The sequence below is a fragment of the Meleagris gallopavo genome, chromosome 1 (assembly GCF_000146605.3).
Source record: "Meleagris gallopavo isolate NT-WF06-2002-E0010 breed Aviagen turkey brand Nicholas breeding stock chromosome 1, Turkey_5.1, whole genome shotgun sequence".
Classification (NCBI taxonomy): domain Eukaryota; kingdom Metazoa; phylum Chordata; class Aves; order Galliformes; family Phasianidae; genus Meleagris; species Meleagris gallopavo.
In genome coordinates, this window is record NC_015011.2 from 98,592,234 (window position 1) to 98,610,512 (window position 18,279).

Here is an 18,279-nt window from a genome sequence, read left to right on the forward strand (position 1 = left end):
CCACTTGTTACTGACCTCAAGGTAGAGAATGATCATTTAACTGCTGTCTTCTAAGCCTAACCATCCAACTAGATTCTTAAGAAACCTACCTGTCTCCTTTCCAGAGTTTATGGGGATTTGCCTTGGCTGGCAGCCGAGAGAGCTTGTCATATTCTGTATGCTCCAGAAGACAAAATGCTGAATTTGATATATACACCTTATATAGTATGCTGTATAGAATAAGAAAATAGAAGATATAGACATATGAATGAGAATGTGTTCACAACATACTTTTTATTTTTCAGCTCTACTTCAGGTTTCCATTTCTCTTAGCAAAGTCGAACTCAGTGTCGGTGAATCCAAATTCTTCACATGTACAGGTGTGTATTTTTTTTCTTAGATTTTCAACCTTACGCTTAATTTAAAAGTGAACTAATCAATTCACAGTATTAACTGAAATTTTGCATATTTTTATATATTCATATTGACTTGTGAGAATTGTGAGAAATAGATCTTCACTGATTTCACATTTGCAGTCTAAAAACTGTTGATTTCAGATTCCCACAAACCACATTACTTTGAATAGTTTGAAATTTGTCTGTATTGGTGTAGATAATTTATATCTACCATGGTTCTTATTTGGTTAAAATACTTCTACTTGCTTAAACTAATGATTTAATAAGCTAATAGGTTAGGCTGTTGTATCCTTAAAAAGTCTTTTCCATAGTGACAGAAGTAAGTCAGAAGAAAAGAGTTTGTTTTTGCTGCTGCCTGAAATGAATTCTTAATGTTGCTGATTTGTGAATGTCCATTGAGAATGACGTATGACCAATTATAAGACAAAGAGATTGCTGACCAGACTTCCTTTCCTTTAAAATTTTATATGTTTCTGTGTCTATTTTTTCCTCATGAATTCTGGAGCTATTAATTAACCTGTCTCAACAATCATAACTTTGTCTGCAATTTTACCTTTCTTATCTTTCTGCAGTTTCTCAGAACTCCTTCTCGCAGTTCAGCAGTCTATGACATTGCATAGAGATTGTGCATATGCATTACTTAATGTCTCCTTGAACTTATAACGTTGGATATTATGTATTTTTTATTTATTTTGCAGCCATTGGTGAGCCTGACAACATAGATTGGTACAATCCACAAGGAGAGAAAATTGTTTCTAGTCAAAGAGTGGTTGTTCAGAAAGAAGGTGTTCGATCACGTCTCATCATTTATAATGCAGATATAGAAGATGCTGGCATATATCGATGTCAAGCAACAGATGCTAAAGGACAAACTCAAGAAGCTACTGTTGTTCTGGAAATTTATCGTAAGTACAGTAATATCAAATAGAACATGAAAGAATATGATTTGAGAGCCAACTGCTGTTGAGAAAGCAAAGCCTATCAAAATATTGTTCCAGGCTCAGGAGGGTATCTTCCAAATAAATGTGTCTCCTGCAGTTTAGTTCACTGTTAGGAAGACAACTTTATATAATTATTGCAGATTACTTTCTGTTTGTCTCTTAAAATACCATCTCTGTGGGGTGCACTACATGTTCCTCGTGGAAAAGATGGACTATGAGGGACTACCAAGTACAAGTACATATGCAACCTATAACAAATATGTACATAAATAAAGAAGTAAGAAAGGAAAAGTAGATTATTAATTAAGTGAAGTTTAGAGTGAATTTATTAGTTTTATATCAGTCTTCTCATATTCTTGGCCTTATCGTGGAACTTGATATAGAGCATTGAAGCTTAATATGATAAACAGCTAAAATGTATTTCAATTGCTAACAATTAATTTAATATATGTTAAAAGCAAATACATTCTATTATGGCTAGAGATTCTCTGAGAGTTTTTTTTCTTTCAATTTCATTACATTTGCAGTATAATATATTCTTTAGATTTAATCAAAATGACTAAAAGCTAATATTAAATAAATACAGTGAAAAGATATAAGCTAAGGGATGTCTGGGTGAAAGGAGGGGGCATTTGCTGACATCCTTTCAGCTGAATTCTTCAGTAATTTCATTGAGAGTAGTCTTTCATAAAAAATACATTTCTGGTTGGATTAAATGTTAAGGAATTGCCTTGTGACAGAAAATAATCATAAAGCACTGCTTCTGAAAGGTATAGATAACTCAGATAACAAAAGATACACAATTTTTCTTTTTTAAAGCTATTGATAAAACAACCATTAGAATGATGATAGCAGTCACAAGCAATTACATGATGGCTTGAAAGCTGATAGTTCAAAGGATTACAGGTTCCGTGGAATTCATTTTTATGCTTAAAGCTGCCAGTCACTCTGTCAGCAAGGAGCTGAGCATAGCTGAAATCTTTTGAAGTGTGTGCATGTGGTAATTTTAATAATTCTGAGACAAGCCCAGAGACCTACACAAGAAATGGAAATGTTTATGGAAACTAACATATAGAAGTGTCATTGTTTGTATTTGCAATGTATTATAAGGAAAAAGCAGGATGTACTGTGTAACTTGTTTATAAGAGTTTTTCTTCTCAGGCGTAAGCGTAGTCAAATACTTCAAATATTTTGAACAAATACTTTATAAAAGTGGGCAAGATGTGTATACAACAAAAGCTTGCTCACTGTACTGTGGAAAACGTATGGATTATTGGAGGCTGCACTCATGTTAGTACAGAAAGAATTGCATTCTCTGACTTACATTCTTCAAAGCATCCTCTTAAATGGAATTGGCAGTGTTTGATTCTAGGGAACATAAGTCAGTTCGTTTCTTCTGCATGCAAGAAATTCTTGCAGAATTCTTTTGCAATTATTTTCTGCATTAGATCTTAGGTGAGACTGTGTTTTAATGCCATCTTGAAGTTCTTTCGCTGAATTTTCATAATACTGAACTTGTTAAACTCACTAATAAAACTAAATATTACATGTGATTACTTGGAACCAGAATAAAGAAAAAGCCTTATCAGAATCCTCAGAATCTTAGTGCTAAAAAAAACATTCTTGTGACAAAAATAGAAACTTTTTTCATAAAGTTTCCCATTGTTTTTTAGCTTATGTTTTACTCAGTTGATAATATATCATAATCAATGAGGCTGTAGTTCCACCTTTCTAATAAGACTTTTTCAAGTGGTTTCAGTGGACGTTTAGATGGAATGAGAACATGAGGAATTAATTTAATAATAAGATCATGAGAAATAAAACACAGAAGAGAATAGAAAGAACTATTAACCTGAATATGTAGACTTCTGAAAAACTAGAGCTTCAAAACTGGGCTCTGGAACATTGAAAACAATGAAAAACATATAAAGCATGCTCAGTTTGTATAAATAAAACAAACATTTTCATAATGCCAAATGATTGTAAAATCATTCCTAGAGATAGAGTGAACGTTCTGTCTTCAGGACCATTTTGAATTTTGAAATCTTAGAATCTTTGAATCTTAGAAAAATGTATTATGGAAATAATTCTGTACTGTGCACACGATGGAGTCTTAATGGTTAACTACATCTAATTTGATACCACATTTAACTTCAGTGCTGAGTGAACTGGGAAGTACTAATGGTATTCTGTTTTCTTCCTTTTTAGAAAAGCTCACTTTTCGGGACATAGTATCACCACAAGAGTTCAGGCAGGGAGAAGTTGCAGAAGTTGTTTGCCGTGTTACTAGTTCACCTGCTCCCATTGTCAGCTGGCTGTATCGAAATGAAGAAATATCAACTCTTGCTGACAGTTAGTATTTTGGTAACTCTTTAAGTTATACATTTTAACTCACATTGAAATGTTGTTGTTAAAGAAAATGACATTATAACATTATAATTATGGAGTGAATTTTGACTAGCCCATCAGTTAAGTGGAGTTTAACCAGGTGCTGTGTTCTATTAAGAATCCATATGCTGTAGTATCCTTCCTTATTTTTCTCAAATTGGAAATTTTCTCTAGATAGACCATGAAAGTCCAAATAAGATTATTTGAAACTGTTCTGCAGGAACTCTTTCTGAGCTATCATGCATGTAGGAGCTGAACATGTTTTTAAAACATACTCAGATAAAATTCTTCATGCTGGCAAAGTTGTGATGCTTGCTCAGAGTGTAGAATTTACTGAGCAAACACTGATGGACTTCAGTATACTTGCATATTAGCTCTGAGACTTATAGGTAGATCGGCTTGTTGCACTGTTGTATTAACTTATGTAAGTGTAAGCTGCGTTTAAGTTACATACAGTAGGAGATATAGGTGATCTGTTTAGGCTAGATTCCTATAGCTAGACTAAGATTAATTGCAGATGACTCTCTGATTCTTTAAATTGACCTTCTTGGAGAAGTTTCTGTAGAAATGGAGCACAGTAATACAGATGATGTTAAGATTTGCAAAACTGAAGTAATCATAAGTCCATGCTGCAAAATTCCTACCTTTAATATAGAATAAAATGCTATTACTTTATAATACTTGCTTTACTCACGAGAGTATCTCCTACTAGCTGTTAAGCTGTGTAGAGGCAAGGTCAGGAAAGCCAAGATCCAGCTTGAGCTAAACTTGGACAAGAAGAATGAGAAAGGCTTCTACAAGTACCTCAGACAGGAAAGGAATGTCCAGGAGTGTGTACTCCCCCCAAGTGAGTGACAAAGGCAAAATGGAAACTACAGATAAGGAGAAGGCTAACTCAAAGTACTCTACAATTTTTTTTGCCTCAGTCTTCTCTGATAACAGATCATCACTCAGTCTTCAAACAATTGGATTGGAAGGAGGGGACTGGGGAAGCAGTGACCCTCCCACTGTTAGGGAAGATCATATTTGTGACCACCTGAGGAAACTGAACATCCGCAAAACTCTGGGTCCCGATGGGATGTATCCCAGAGTCCTGAGGAAATTGGCTGATAGTCACCAAGCCACTCCCAATGATATTTGAAAAGGTGAAGTCCCTCGTGACTGGAAAAATGGCAGCATCACACCCATTTTTAAGAAGGGTAAAAAGGATGACTCTGGGAACTGCCAACTTGTCAGTCTCACCTCTCTGCCGGGAAGGATTATGGAGCGGATCCTCCTAGAAGCAATGCTAAGGCACATGGAAGACAGGGAGGTGAAATGAGAGAACCAGCATGGCTTCACCAAGGGCAAATCCTGTTTGAGCAACCTGCTGGCTTTCTATCATGGTGTCACTCCAAGGACAAGGGAAGAGCCACTGATATCATCTATTTGGACTTCAGTAAGGCACGGTACTTCTCAACATACTTTTCTCCAAATTGGAAAGATATAGATTTGATGAGTGGACTGTTAGATGGATGAAGAACTGACTGCAGGATCGAACACAGAGAGTGGTGGTCGATGGCTCAGTGTCTGGATGAAGATGAGTGACTAGTGGTGTCTTCCAGGAGTTGGTGCTGGGATGAATACTCTTTAATATCTTCATCAATGACCTTTGGGCAGAAGGGCTGAGTGTACCTTCAGCATGTTTACGATGATGACAAGCTGTGGGGTGCAGCTGAAATGCCCAAGGGACAGGGTGCCATTCAGAGAATCCTAGACAGGCTTGAGCAGTGGGCCCAGGAGAAAATTTCATGAGGTTCAGCAATGCCAAGTGCAAGATACTGCACCTGAATCAGGGCAGCTTATACTACCAGTACAAGCTGAGAGATGAAAGGTTTGAGCACAAACCTTTCAAAAATCGAAGAAGACATAAGCCCACAATGTGCCAGCTGTATCCTGGGCTGTATCAAAAGAAGTGTGGCGAGCAGGTTGAGGGAGGTTATCCTGCCCTTCTACTCTGCACTGATGAGGCCTCATCCATGGTACACCTGTAGTGTATCCAAGATGTGAAGTCCTCAGTCCAGAAAAGATGTGGACCTGTTGGAGTGTATCCAGAGGAGGGCCACAAAAATGATCCAAAGGATGGAACACCTGTCCTACAAGGACAAGCTGAAAGAGTTGGGGCTGTTCAGCCTTGAGAAGAGAAGACTGCAAGGTGACTTGATAGTGGCCTTTCAGTATCTAAAGGGGAGCTACAGGAAAGAAGGGGACAGACTTCTTCTTTAACAGGGTCTTCGATGAAGGTCCAGGACAAATAGTTTCAAACTAAAAGAGAGGAAATTTAGATTGGATATAAAGAAGAAATCTTTTACAGTGAGAGTGGTGAGGTACTGGCACAGGTTGCTCAGAGATGTGGTTGATGCCTTGTTCTTGGAGACTTTCAAGGTCAGTCTGGAGCAGGCTCTGAGCAACCTGATTGAGCTGTGGATGTCACTGTTCATTGCAGGGAAGTTGGACTAGGTGACCTTTAAGGTTCCTTCCAACTCTGAGATTCTATGATTCTACTGTATCCATTTTATTATTCTTCATCAAGAGTTGAAAAAGTATGCAGTCAACATCCCCCATTCCTTTTTTTCCATTGATAAATGAGCTCTCAGTGTTTCAACATTTTACAGAAATGTTCTCTGTTTCTTTCATCTGTCTCGTCTCACACATTTAACAATTTACCTTAACAAAAAGTTCACCAAAGTTAAAAGAGGAGACCTCAACTTTTCAAAATGTCTTGAAGCACAGTTCTCTGGGAATTGCAAAGCAACAGGAAAGGGAAAATGAGTTCATTTGTTTATGGTAGTGTGTGTAGTGGCATTAATTTTCAAGCTTGGCTTTAAGAATCTACACGTCATTAATGTAAACACATTGTCCTGTAAACCTCCATCAGATGAAGCACAATTAAATTTTCTCATTACATTTCTGTCTTCATTTTCTGATGGAGTCCCCGGTAATGAAACTAAATTCACACAGCATTAAAAAAACTGTTGTTTTTTTTTTCCTGTGAAGATGTATATATGTATGTTCTATGAATAAACTCCTAGCTTAAGTTTTAATAGTGTAATATAAACACTGTGTTTGTTTTGTGTTGTGAGGAAATGGCAGTTAACACCACTTAATCTTTTACATGACTTTCTAGATCGATTTGCAATATTAGCAAACAATAATCTTCAAATTCTTAACATCAATAAAAGTGATGAAGGAATATACCGTTGTGAAGGAAGAGTGGAAGCCAGAGGAGAGATTGACTTCCGGGATATAATTGTTATTGTGAATGGTAAGGAGTAAAACTTAATGAATTGACTTCTTAATTTAGCTGATTATCATAGCCTTAATTATAAAACATATCAGTTTCTAACTGTCCTGATTAAATTGATTAACATGGCTTTCATGTTTGTTCAGTGTTATTTTCCCATAAAGGTAATTGCTTGCTATTAAAAAAAATAATCTATCTTTTACACTATATAAGTAGAATTCATTGCACTTCATAGTATCAGAGTATATTATTATAGAAAAACTCATTATTAATCATTTGGAGAATACTAACAGTCACTATGAAACTTTAGTTTCAGATTACAATGTGTAGTTATTTCAGTGTATTTTTCAATGCTAGTGTTACTTACTGTTAAAAACCTTTTGATTTTTCATAGTAGTTCATCTTTGCTCCATTGTACGTGTTTTATTAATTACTTCTGTTTAAAACCATCCCAAAAATAATGAATACATTTTATTAAGAAGTATTGCTTATAGATCCTTAACATTTTATTTTTAATGTAGATTAAAAGGGATTATCTGATAATTGGCATTTTAACATTTTATTAGTTTCTTAAAAAACTCTAGGAAGGAATATGAGAAAATGTGGACACAATAGAGCATTTAGTTCACCCTCTCTCTTAAATTCAAGGTTGGCCTGTTGAAAAATAAATGTCTCTTCATATGTTCTCTAGAAAAGACACAGTTCATGAAGGGCATTTTTTGTCCACCCATTCTGTTTAATGTTAGTGTTTCAATGAAGCTGCTTCCATTGTGCCATTATATCCTGAGTTATAAATGCTTTATCCTTGACTGGTCCTCTGTACATCTCGGTTTACTTAAGTCATTATATAAGTTGAATTCTGGCACACATTATTTAATCCATGTAGTCAAGCAGCAATATTTGAAAGAGAACTCTAGGATTTTTTAGACAATGTGCAGACTGTGACAAGCAAATGAGTGGTTAACTTGTGTGTTGTGATAAAATATAACAGTTATATGCCCCATGCAGTGAATATCGTTAAACTAATTACTGTTTGTTTTTAAGCAGATTACCCCTTGACTCCTGAGTATATTCCAACAGTTCCTACACTTGATAATATTTAAAATGCTAAATGACATTTTATTCTACTACTATTTGTATATATATATACAAAGCTTTTGAACACCTGTCACTTCTCTGTGATATATGCTGTTGAGCTGAGTGAGAGTGAAACCTGAAACATCAGATTTCAAACTGTGATCCCACATCACATCTTCTATTGATAGATTAGATCTACAAATTTATTTTTTTTATATAAACTTGTTATTACTCTGGACAAGAATGCCAACACTCACTTCAGTCTAGAGTTTGGAGTTCTGTAGTGTTGTGAGGAGAAGAGATTTCCAGCAGAGATTCTAACATTGTTGCTCATGTAGAGTGGTATCAATTAAGAGCTATTTTCCACTTAATTTGTATGGGAATAAATAGCTTTTCAGAGATAAAAGTGAGTGTATTTAACCCGACCACAAATGAGTTTTATATTAATATTGAAAATCAGAAAGAAACAAAAAATTTTAATGCTTTTTGGTGAAAAGATGAAAAACGCTATCAGTGAGTTGTACTTAAATGTATTTAAAGTCTGGTCTTTACCATTTTGCTTTAAGTTAGAAATGTGAGATACTTGCTAGTGTCTTGCTTATTATATCCAAATCCATTTAGCTTTTCCTCTTTTAGGTTCATTCTTTAGTTGTACATAAAAGTGCAGAACCGAGATAAACAGACTTCACTTCCCAGAAAGAGCTGTAAGAAAATGGATATTTGATTTAATTGTCATCACAGTGTCTCTGGGAAGATTGAAACACTAAAGTAATTTGCTGAAATGGGTCATGGTCCTGTAGTTCTTAGTTGTGAGTAGAGAAGAAGCTGCTGCTTTGGGGGAAGGATTGATTAGTTGTCTCATGTCACTAACCGTATTTTCAGATCTAAATGTTAGAATGCACTACAAAATGTCTAAAATCTACAAAATGCTTTCTGTGCAACACTTTGAAATGCAAGATGGACAAATTATTACATCACAACAGAATGGTTTTTATAAGCTGAGTACTGCAATTTCAAGTAGGAAAGAATTGATCTGTGAAATATGTAAATTTCAGCACATGATGACAAAGAGTCAAAAGTACATAAGAACATTTACTTTTCTTTTTTTTTACATTTACTCATCAGTGATTCTGGGTCACTGTTTTAATAATTTAATGTGTTCAAAGTTCAGAAGTTGGAAAGGTTTCTGAGAGAAAAACTTAAAGCTAAAATATCTGCATTGTTTAAAAACAACAGAAACTGATTCTCAACAGTTTGTGAGAAAAAATGTGGAGTTGCAATGGTAAGTCATAAGCAAGTTCATTGGGGTCGCCTTCTGTTCTCTATGGAAAATTAAAGCTAAAAAGGATAAATCTGGCCATTCTAATGACAGGGTATATTTACTAGCAGAAAGCTGTATTTTGTGTATTTTTTCTTCCTCTCATTTATTTTCCATGTATCTTACTTCCAGTTTGCTGGGATTGTTTTTCTTTGTTTATTTACGTGAGGGTTGAATGGAAACAAGACAAGTGTCTTAAAATTTAATATGAGCAGAGATATTAAATGCATCCTGTGAGTTGTTCTGTTAATATTATTGCTATTTTTTCTGTCGGGCAGAGGTTCTCTGTGAATAGTTTTAATTTCATTACTGAATTTATCTCATAAAGGACAGACAAAATATATGATCCACAGAACACAATTACCAAAACAGGTTGCAATTCCTAAATAGATTACTTAAAATAGATAAAAATAATTCCTAAAGTAGATTGTGTCCATTGTGTCTGTCACAGTTTATATTCTTTAAGCTGCTTATAGTCATACCCAGGAAATTCAGTAAAAAGAATAAAGTATATTTAGGAGATAATGCTATATATTGACAACTATTTTTTAAGCAATGTCTGATATCATTGTATAGTTCTATGTCCACTATGTAGTTGACTGAAAGAGACTATATTTTCATTGAAAATAATTAAATTACCAGCAGTAACTCTTGTGTATGGTAGAGTACATACATAACTGCTAGCTATGACTTCATTAGCTTTAAAATGCTTTATAAGAAAATTGGCAGCTACCAAACAAGACTTATTTTGAATTTATCCTAGTGCAAAGAAGTTATAAATGCCTGGCACTATTAGAAGTCTATCACTATCTGTTTAAGAAAAATACAAAAATATTGATAACTGATTCATATTGTGTAAGTATAAATTCCAAATTTAGCAAAGGATTCTGTGCTTTAAATTTCTTCAGAAACAGAAAATCTTATATCTTCCATTAATGGGAAATAATGTTTTATTTTCCAGTTCCCCCTGCAATTACCATGCTACAGAAATCTTTTAATGCTACTGCAGATCGAGGAGAAGCCATAACTTTGTTTTGCAGAGCCACTGGATCGCCTCCACCAGAAATAAGTTGGTTTAGGTAAGTTCAGTTGAGCTCTGCACATCATAGCATGATTTAATGTAACACTCCATGAAGTAAGCTATGCAATCTTAATTATTTACTGAATTTTAAAACCATTTGCTGTTTAGTTATCCTCTTAACTTCTAAAACTAGATTCAGCATTAACAAGTGAATTATTATGATTATATATGTATAAAATATGAATCAGTATAGTAAGTGAAAACAAACAGAAATGCAGTTGTACTCAGGTTACTATGGAAGTGAGATAAATTAAAAATGTAAAATAACATATTTATTTGATTTCTTCGTATTTGAACAAAATCGAGGTTGAAGCAATTAGTCCATTTCTCCAAGAAAATACATACAAAAAACTTACAACTTTTGCACAGGAATACTTCAGGTAAAAACTGAACATACATATATACATACAAACATATACAGTTATGCAATAAATAAATAACCAATACAGATCAGCAGTTCTAATAACAAAAATAACACTTTATCTTTCTGTAAAAATAACACATTTTTAAATCTGATTCTAATCCTAATTCTGCATTTCAATTACATTCTCATTCAGAAGGAGATCAGAAGGCTTTGAACAACCCTACCATTGCGAATAAGTTTGAAGTGTTGTTTATATTTTTTTAAACACGTAATGTATTTTGAAATATGGAACTGCTTTTTAAGTTCGTGTGGGTTTTTTGATGATGTCATTGGAATGAACAGCAGAAATTTTGGGGAACATTTACTACGTAACTGCTGTAAAAATGCAAATAATTGTATCCATGCATTTTATTTCAGGTGAAGTGAAAGGTTTCTACATTTTCTAAATGACTTAGGGATTCCCATCAGTTACTAATCTTCTTTGGAGTCTTTGAGTAATTTTATTAATTTTTAAATGTTAGCTTCCTTTGACTGGCACCTTTATCCTAACATGTCATAAGACAAACATGGAGTTAAATTTTTCTCTTATATGATTTCAATGGGAGATACAAAAAATAGAGCAAAAAGTTAATTCCTTAGTGTGGCCTTTTTTGTAAGACAAACCAGTGCTGATGTTTTTCATTGTTATGAAAGAAACTCTCTGTTTAAAGATGTGCTTTTTCCAATGCTTAAAAGTATTACAGTATGTGTACAGGCTAAGTGTCTTGGAGAGACACTTGCCTGTGTTGATCTACTACCTTTTTAATTTTCCTTTAGTTTGCCTGTCACTGGGACAACCAACTGTTTTACACCACTCGTTATCTTTCATACAGATTTTACAGAAGTTTTTCAGGTAGTGTAGTCTATACTAGATCTTAAACAAGAACATATTTAAATACACATCCTTCAGAAACCAGGTGAGCATTATTGGCTTGTGTTTCCCTTCCCTGATTATTTTATTTTATTTTATTTTATTTTGTCTTACTAGGCTGTATATTCTGGGTGGATAGAAAATATTCTTTGTTTTCTTTTTTTCCTAGTGGTAAGAGGTTGTAAATTAATAAGTAGAAAAGGTCCCCAAAGTCTGTGACAGGAAATGTGACAGGTATGGAAACAGGGGGAAAAAAAAGATGGAAGGAGCTCAGTGATTATATTCTGGAGGGAACAAACTTGATCCAATATTTCACAGAATCATAGAGTTATTTGGTTTGGAAGAGATCTTAGAGGACATCTAGTTCCAACCCCTGCTATAGGCAGGGACACCTCCCACTAGACCAGGTTGTTCAGAGCTCCATCCAGCCTGGCCTTGAATGCTTCCAAGGAGAGGGCATTCACAGTCTCACTGGGTAACTTGTTCCAGGGTGTCACCACCTTCACAGCAAAGAATTTCTTCCTAATATCTAGTCTAAATCTACCCTCTTCCAGTTTAAAACCATTTCCCCTTGTCCTGTCACTACGTGTCCTTACAAAAAATCCCTCCTCAGCTTTTCTGTAGGCCCCCTTCCAGTACTGGATTGGCCACTGTAAGGTACTTCTAGAGCCATCTGTTCTCTAGGCTGAACAGCCTCATCTCTCAGCCTGTCCTAGCAGGGGAGGTGCTCCAGCCTTCTGGTCATCTTTGTGACCCCCCTCTGGACCCAGTCCAACAACTTGATGCCTTTCTTGTGTTGGGGGCCCCAGAACTTTATGCAGTACGCCAGGTGGGGTGTCACAAGAGCAGAGCAGAGGGCAGAATCACTTCCCTCAACCTGCTGGTCACGCTTCTCTTGATGCAACCCAGCATACAGTTGGCCTTCTGGGCTGCGAGTGCAATTGCCAGCTCATGTTGAGTCTTCATCAACTGACACCCCAAATCCTCCTCCTCGGGGCCAATCACCTCATCTTTATTTTCCATGTGCCTTAGTAGGGCCTTCAGGAGGACCTGCTCCATGATTTTGCCCAGCACAGACATGACACTGACTGGACTGTAGTTCTCTGGATCTTTTTTCCCTTTCTTGAAAATAGGGGTTTTGTTTCTCCTTTTCCAATCAGTGGGACCTTCACCAGACTTCCATGACCTTTCAAATATGCAACTTTCAAATTTGCAACTTCACCTCCCAGTTCCCTCAGAACTTGTGGATGGATCTCATTGTGTCCCATGAATTTGTGCACCTTCAATTCAATTATTGAACTTGATCTTCACTTAGAGCTGGCAGATCTTCCTTCTCCAAGTTCTTACCTTTGCTTTCTGCGGCTTGGGTGGTGTGGCAAGAACCCTTGATGGTGAAGACTGAGGCAAAGAAGTCATTGAGCACCTCAGTTTCCTGGGGTGTGCATCTATGGGTCCCATTAGTCACAGAACTGGGCTGAACTGGCCCATAAGCCATTGACATCCTCCCCCTCACCCTACCCTTTTCTGGACTGATGGGCCTGCGGGCCTGCTTTCCCCCTGTCATGGACACAGACAGATCTAGAAATAACAGTGACAATTTGTCAGTGTGTGTTCAGACATTTTATTTAGCTTGTCTCAGGTTATCCATTTGTAAAATGAGCAGGTATAGTGAAGTAATTTAATGGAAGTCTGTTGTATGAATTCATGGCTATGCTAAGGAAGAAAGTACAGCGAGGTACAAACTGTTATAGAACAAGATGAAAAAACTTGTGGACGTTCCTGTTGTTATTTAGGCCTAACCACAAAATGCACTAAATACAAGGAATAGCAAATATATACACTTAATCCCTCTTAGAACACTCAAAAGTATAATGAGTATTCTGGAGACCTGATTGACAGAAAGGATGTGGACAAGTTCTGCTCCAGTTGTTTGGAGGATTTTCATTACACTATTTAGAAAGTAGTACGTCTGTACCTATTGACGTGGTTCAGCAATATCAAGGAACAGTGGAATATTCTTTGTATCTTTTTCATTTTTTAAGATATGCCCTGACTCCTAAAAATCTCTCATTGGCTCTAGTGAAGTTTCTTTAACAAGGCTTGCATAATTTGGCTCTCTCATTGTAAAGCCCTACTTTCCTTACAATCCTTTAGTATTTTAATCAGTTGAAATCTGATTTTCTTTTCTCTTGATTCTTTTTCACTTTCCAATGAACTGATTTAATAGAGTGTTAAATTCTGCCCGGACATTGAAATAGTCTTGAAAATCAAATGCTAGTGATATTGAAGTGGCGTATATTCTTCTCTATTGAATTAATCAAGTTGCTGATCAAAACTGTAGTTTCAAGCTTAAACATCTCTTTAGACCGTATCTAGTATGACAGAGCTTTAACTAGTTATGTTGACCCTTTTTATTTCTAGCTGCTGACTTTTTTTAAGATTTTATCATTCTAGAATGGAGGCATCTGAGCTGTTGTGTCAACATTACTCAAAAATGTCATAGATCATTTTCTAGTTAGTCAGTCTGAGATACCTAACAGAGAAGAAAAAGATTGTCAACATCTAGTTTTAGTTCACTGTATTTAATATGCATATGTACTTTGTTAATATTTCATGGACTAAGGGAATGTAATTCTTTCACTGCTTAAGTGATATTACATTAAACCATGGCCTTCAGAGAAACAATACGCTAATAGAAATAAATTAGCGGGGGCTGATATATAATTTAAACGTACAGGTCCTGGACTGGTAATGTTTACTCATGGGAATAGTCCTAGGGAAAACACAATTATTGTTTACATTTGTGGAGATCATTTACAGTAATAAAGTTGTGTGGGATCCGTTCCCTGTATCTTTACTGACAGGGCATAGAACTATCTAACAAGAGAAATAATAAAAGAAACAGTCTTCTTTTAACATGTTGTGTTTTCTTGTTCACCCGTATCAGTGTTAATCTGAACCTTTCCTTTTCCCTAGAAGGTCCATGATAATCTTCATGATCTAATTTCTTCTCATCTGTGGTCATAGATGTAGGTAGTGGATGAGATGAAAGGCACTTGGACACTACTTTTGACACTGAGTATGGTCTCTTGTCTCCTACAGAAATTATTGTAATTTTAATGAAAACACTTAGGTGGAAAAATAACAAAAATGTTAGTGAAATGCAAGATAAACAGATGCCAGGGTACACCATTAATATTCCCAAGGAGGAGAAAAAACAAACAAACAATAAATGGTGTTTTCACTTTTGGGGAAAGTATTGTTATAGAAATATGAAATATAGCAATATATCAGCATTCTGTGAGCAGAAAGAATGTGAACATGGTTTCTGCTCAAATCTTGAAATAAAATGGCCATGAAAACAAGGATATGCATTGGTTTCCTTTCACAAACAGCTTGGCCATCAAGTTTATTAATGCTTATGCAAATCAGGCAGTCTTCATGTAGGTGCATATGAGAACAGGCTGTTGATGATTCAACATAAGTAAGGACAAAAGAATCCTAAATCAAAGAAATCAGAATGAAAAGAAATAAAAATTCAGTTAGAATTGCTCCCATTTAGAAGAAACCATTACAATAAGCGTGTGTATGCCAAGGTACTGAGATGGAGTGGTCAAGCCTTGATCAGCCCTCAAAATTGTTCACAGGTTTTATTATTTCTATACCATCTGGTCAGAGGTAATTATTATGTCTGGAGATATGTCTGCTTACTAAATTGTGGCTAGCTAACAACAACTGAGAGGAAATAACTCAGAAGAGTTCTTTATGTGCCAGGAGGCTCTATGTGTAAGTAATATAAAATTATTTTTATAAATCGATACTAATGTGAACTGCAATGGTAAACTTAAAAATGTGCTTTTGAATGTTTCTTTTATGCAACTATGTATTGTCTGATTTCTTGAGTGCAAGTCATGTATTAGAGTTCTATTCACAAGTATTTTTTCTACCATTAAGTCATGAAAATTTAAGAATAAAGCTATTATAGTATTTTTAATACATATATTTTAGAACCTGACAATAAAATTGTGAACCTGGGGTCTTGAACATCAAAATGGAGTCCAAAATGCATTGCTTATGTCTAGAATGTGCACATTCTTATGGAAAAAAAACACTAATCCAGCAGAACAGTTGTCATCATGCTCAAATTAACTCCATTCTGCACAACTGCCAGTTTATGTCACGTGAGTTAATGCATTTTTGTTAACAGCATAATAGCACTTTCTTACAGGATTATTTAAAATTGATTGGTGCTTTCATTGTTCAGTATTTCACTTTGGATCCTGCTGATTTTTATTTTTAGGAATGGTAAACTTATTGAAGAAAATGAAAAATACGTATTGAGAGGGAGCAATGCAGAGTTAACAATAAGAGATATTAAAAATATTGATGCAGGTCCTTATATCTGCAGTGCTAAAAACAAGGCAGGAAATGATAAAAGACAGACATTCCTTCAAGTTTTTGGTAAGTACTGTATATAATGTACCATCCTTCCTTTCACAAGAGGGATTTGAAGTTATAATTCCCAATTTTCAATGGAGCAGTATTCCTGCAGTGTCTACTGATGCAGTAAATCACTTCATAATTTTATAACTTTTTCCTTGCTATTGACCACTTTAACCTTTAATCCTGAATCCAATTTTGAAAAGGCTATCTTTACTATTGTACTATTCAGATACAATAGAATGGCATGTTAAATTGTTAATTCACTTTGGTTTGCCTTTAGAAGTTGGCTGCTTGCAAGAAAACCAGAGAGAATAAAAGAAAACTATTGAAAGGGGCAAAATGGTTATTTGTCCTTTCAATCACATTTTGTTGTTGTTTTTAAAGAGTACCATAGAGGTGTTCTGTTGTATCTGTTTTTGTCTTTTTAGTTTTGCTGTTTTTTTTTTTTAAGTTATGTGATTGCATACTCACTAAAAATTCTCTGATATTAAGAAAAATGAATTTCAAAAGCAAAAAGTAATAAAAACATAAAAACTTACCTCTCTTTCTATGCCCTACTACCCCAATCTGTTTCCATGGCTGTATCCTTTACACAGAACAATTGACTGTTTTTTGAACATTTGTGTAGCTTTGGCCTCATAAGAGTAGACATCTGTAAGAGTATAGATCTCCCTCAGAATCATTCTGCAGGATCAGGGCCATAGCTTATTTATGAAAATGGTGCAAATTAAGCAATCTGATTTTTTTTTTTTTTAACTTATTTTTTCTTATGTGTAGTACCAATGTATTGTTAGTGTACCTCTACGCTATATAATTAACTATAGCTTTTAATAGAGAGGAAGGTCACTTAAAGCATGTACTGAAGGCAGTGGGAAATGAAATTTTGCACCCCTGCTAAAACTAGTAGTTACCTATACAAAGCAAAACAGTTCCAACAAAAGAGGCTAATCTGATGTCTTTCACTTAAAGCTGATGGATTGGTTAATGCTATTTTCTGCATTTGAAGATTGAGGCTGAAGCCATCTGCAAACTCAACAAATTAGCTGTCTCTCTGTGTCTTTCCCTGTCTTTCCTTGGGAAGCTCCTTATCATTCGAGACTGTGCAGGTTCCAGTCCTCCATACTCATACACATACAAAGATGTGTTGCCTAAATATTGGGGTACTTACTGTTCTGTGATGATTGAGTGTTCTTCTGAATTACTTTTCAAAGGAGTGAAAATTAAACAGTTTTAAATTTCATTCTTGCCAAAAGTTATAGAGCCTAGTGAAGACTTCTGGACAAAAGAGAAACTTTTTATTAAATTGTATTTTCAAAATTGAAAAAATATTGAAGGAATAGAAATGACTTGCTAGTTTCAGTGTGAGTTTGGGGACATTTGTAACAGGAATATTTTTGCATGTAATTTTAAGTGTGGCTGAAGTTTACTCAGTTTTGCTTATGGTAAGGTAATTTATTAATGCAGGTAACAGTGAAAGGAGAGAACGCTGGACTAAGAGTGAATATTTCCTATACACAATATATAGAAAATATACATTCTTACATACAGTATATAGGAAATACTTTCAGCTGCCACTGGTCTGGAAAATCCCTGGAAAAATAAATTCAGATGATTAAATAGATATCAGGAGTTTGTTCAGTCCTTTTGAATCTGTATTTCCTTTCTGCTTCCACAACATCCTACACTCCTAAAATCCTTAGGTAATTTCTTTCTTGCATGAAAAAAAAGGTAATTCTTATGCTTAATCTGGAGCCTGTTCATTTCTTTGGCTCATTTTAAGTTAAAAAAAAAAAAAAATAAAGTATAATTCTGCAAATTCTTTTCATCAAATGCAGTTTTACATCACTAGTTCATTTCTTTAATAAGATGAAAAATTCCAGTTTAGAAATTTCTCCTACTGTGAAAACCATGATAAACCTCTGATCCGTGTATCTCTGTACCTGTCTAATCGTAATCCGTTGTTTGTGGAATGGCAGTACAAGAATAGCATGCAGAAGTCATGCTGGGGGGAACCTAACTGCTCAGCTGCACAGTAGTGCTTCTGTTTCAATCTCTATGCCTACTTTTGCATTCTTTTTA

General features: G+C 35.1%; 1 protein-coding gene across 1 annotated transcript in view; it reads left to right on the plus strand.

The window, feature by feature from the left end:
- Positions 1-253: 253 nt before the first annotated feature.
- NCAM2 (neural cell adhesion molecule 2) overlaps positions 254-18,279 on the plus strand; it is a 130,183-nt gene continuing 112,157 nt past the window's right edge. The window contains exons 1-6 of the mRNA XM_031555850.1: positions 254-359; positions 1,094-1,300; positions 3,545-3,688; positions 6,891-7,028; positions 10,364-10,481; positions 16,058-16,218. Coding sequence (XP_031411710.1) covers positions 254-359; positions 1,094-1,300; positions 3,545-3,688; positions 6,891-7,028; positions 10,364-10,481; positions 16,058-16,218 — 874 coding nt within the window. The remainder of the gene's footprint in view (positions 360-1,093; positions 1,301-3,544; positions 3,689-6,890; positions 7,029-10,363; positions 10,482-16,057; positions 16,219-18,279) is intronic.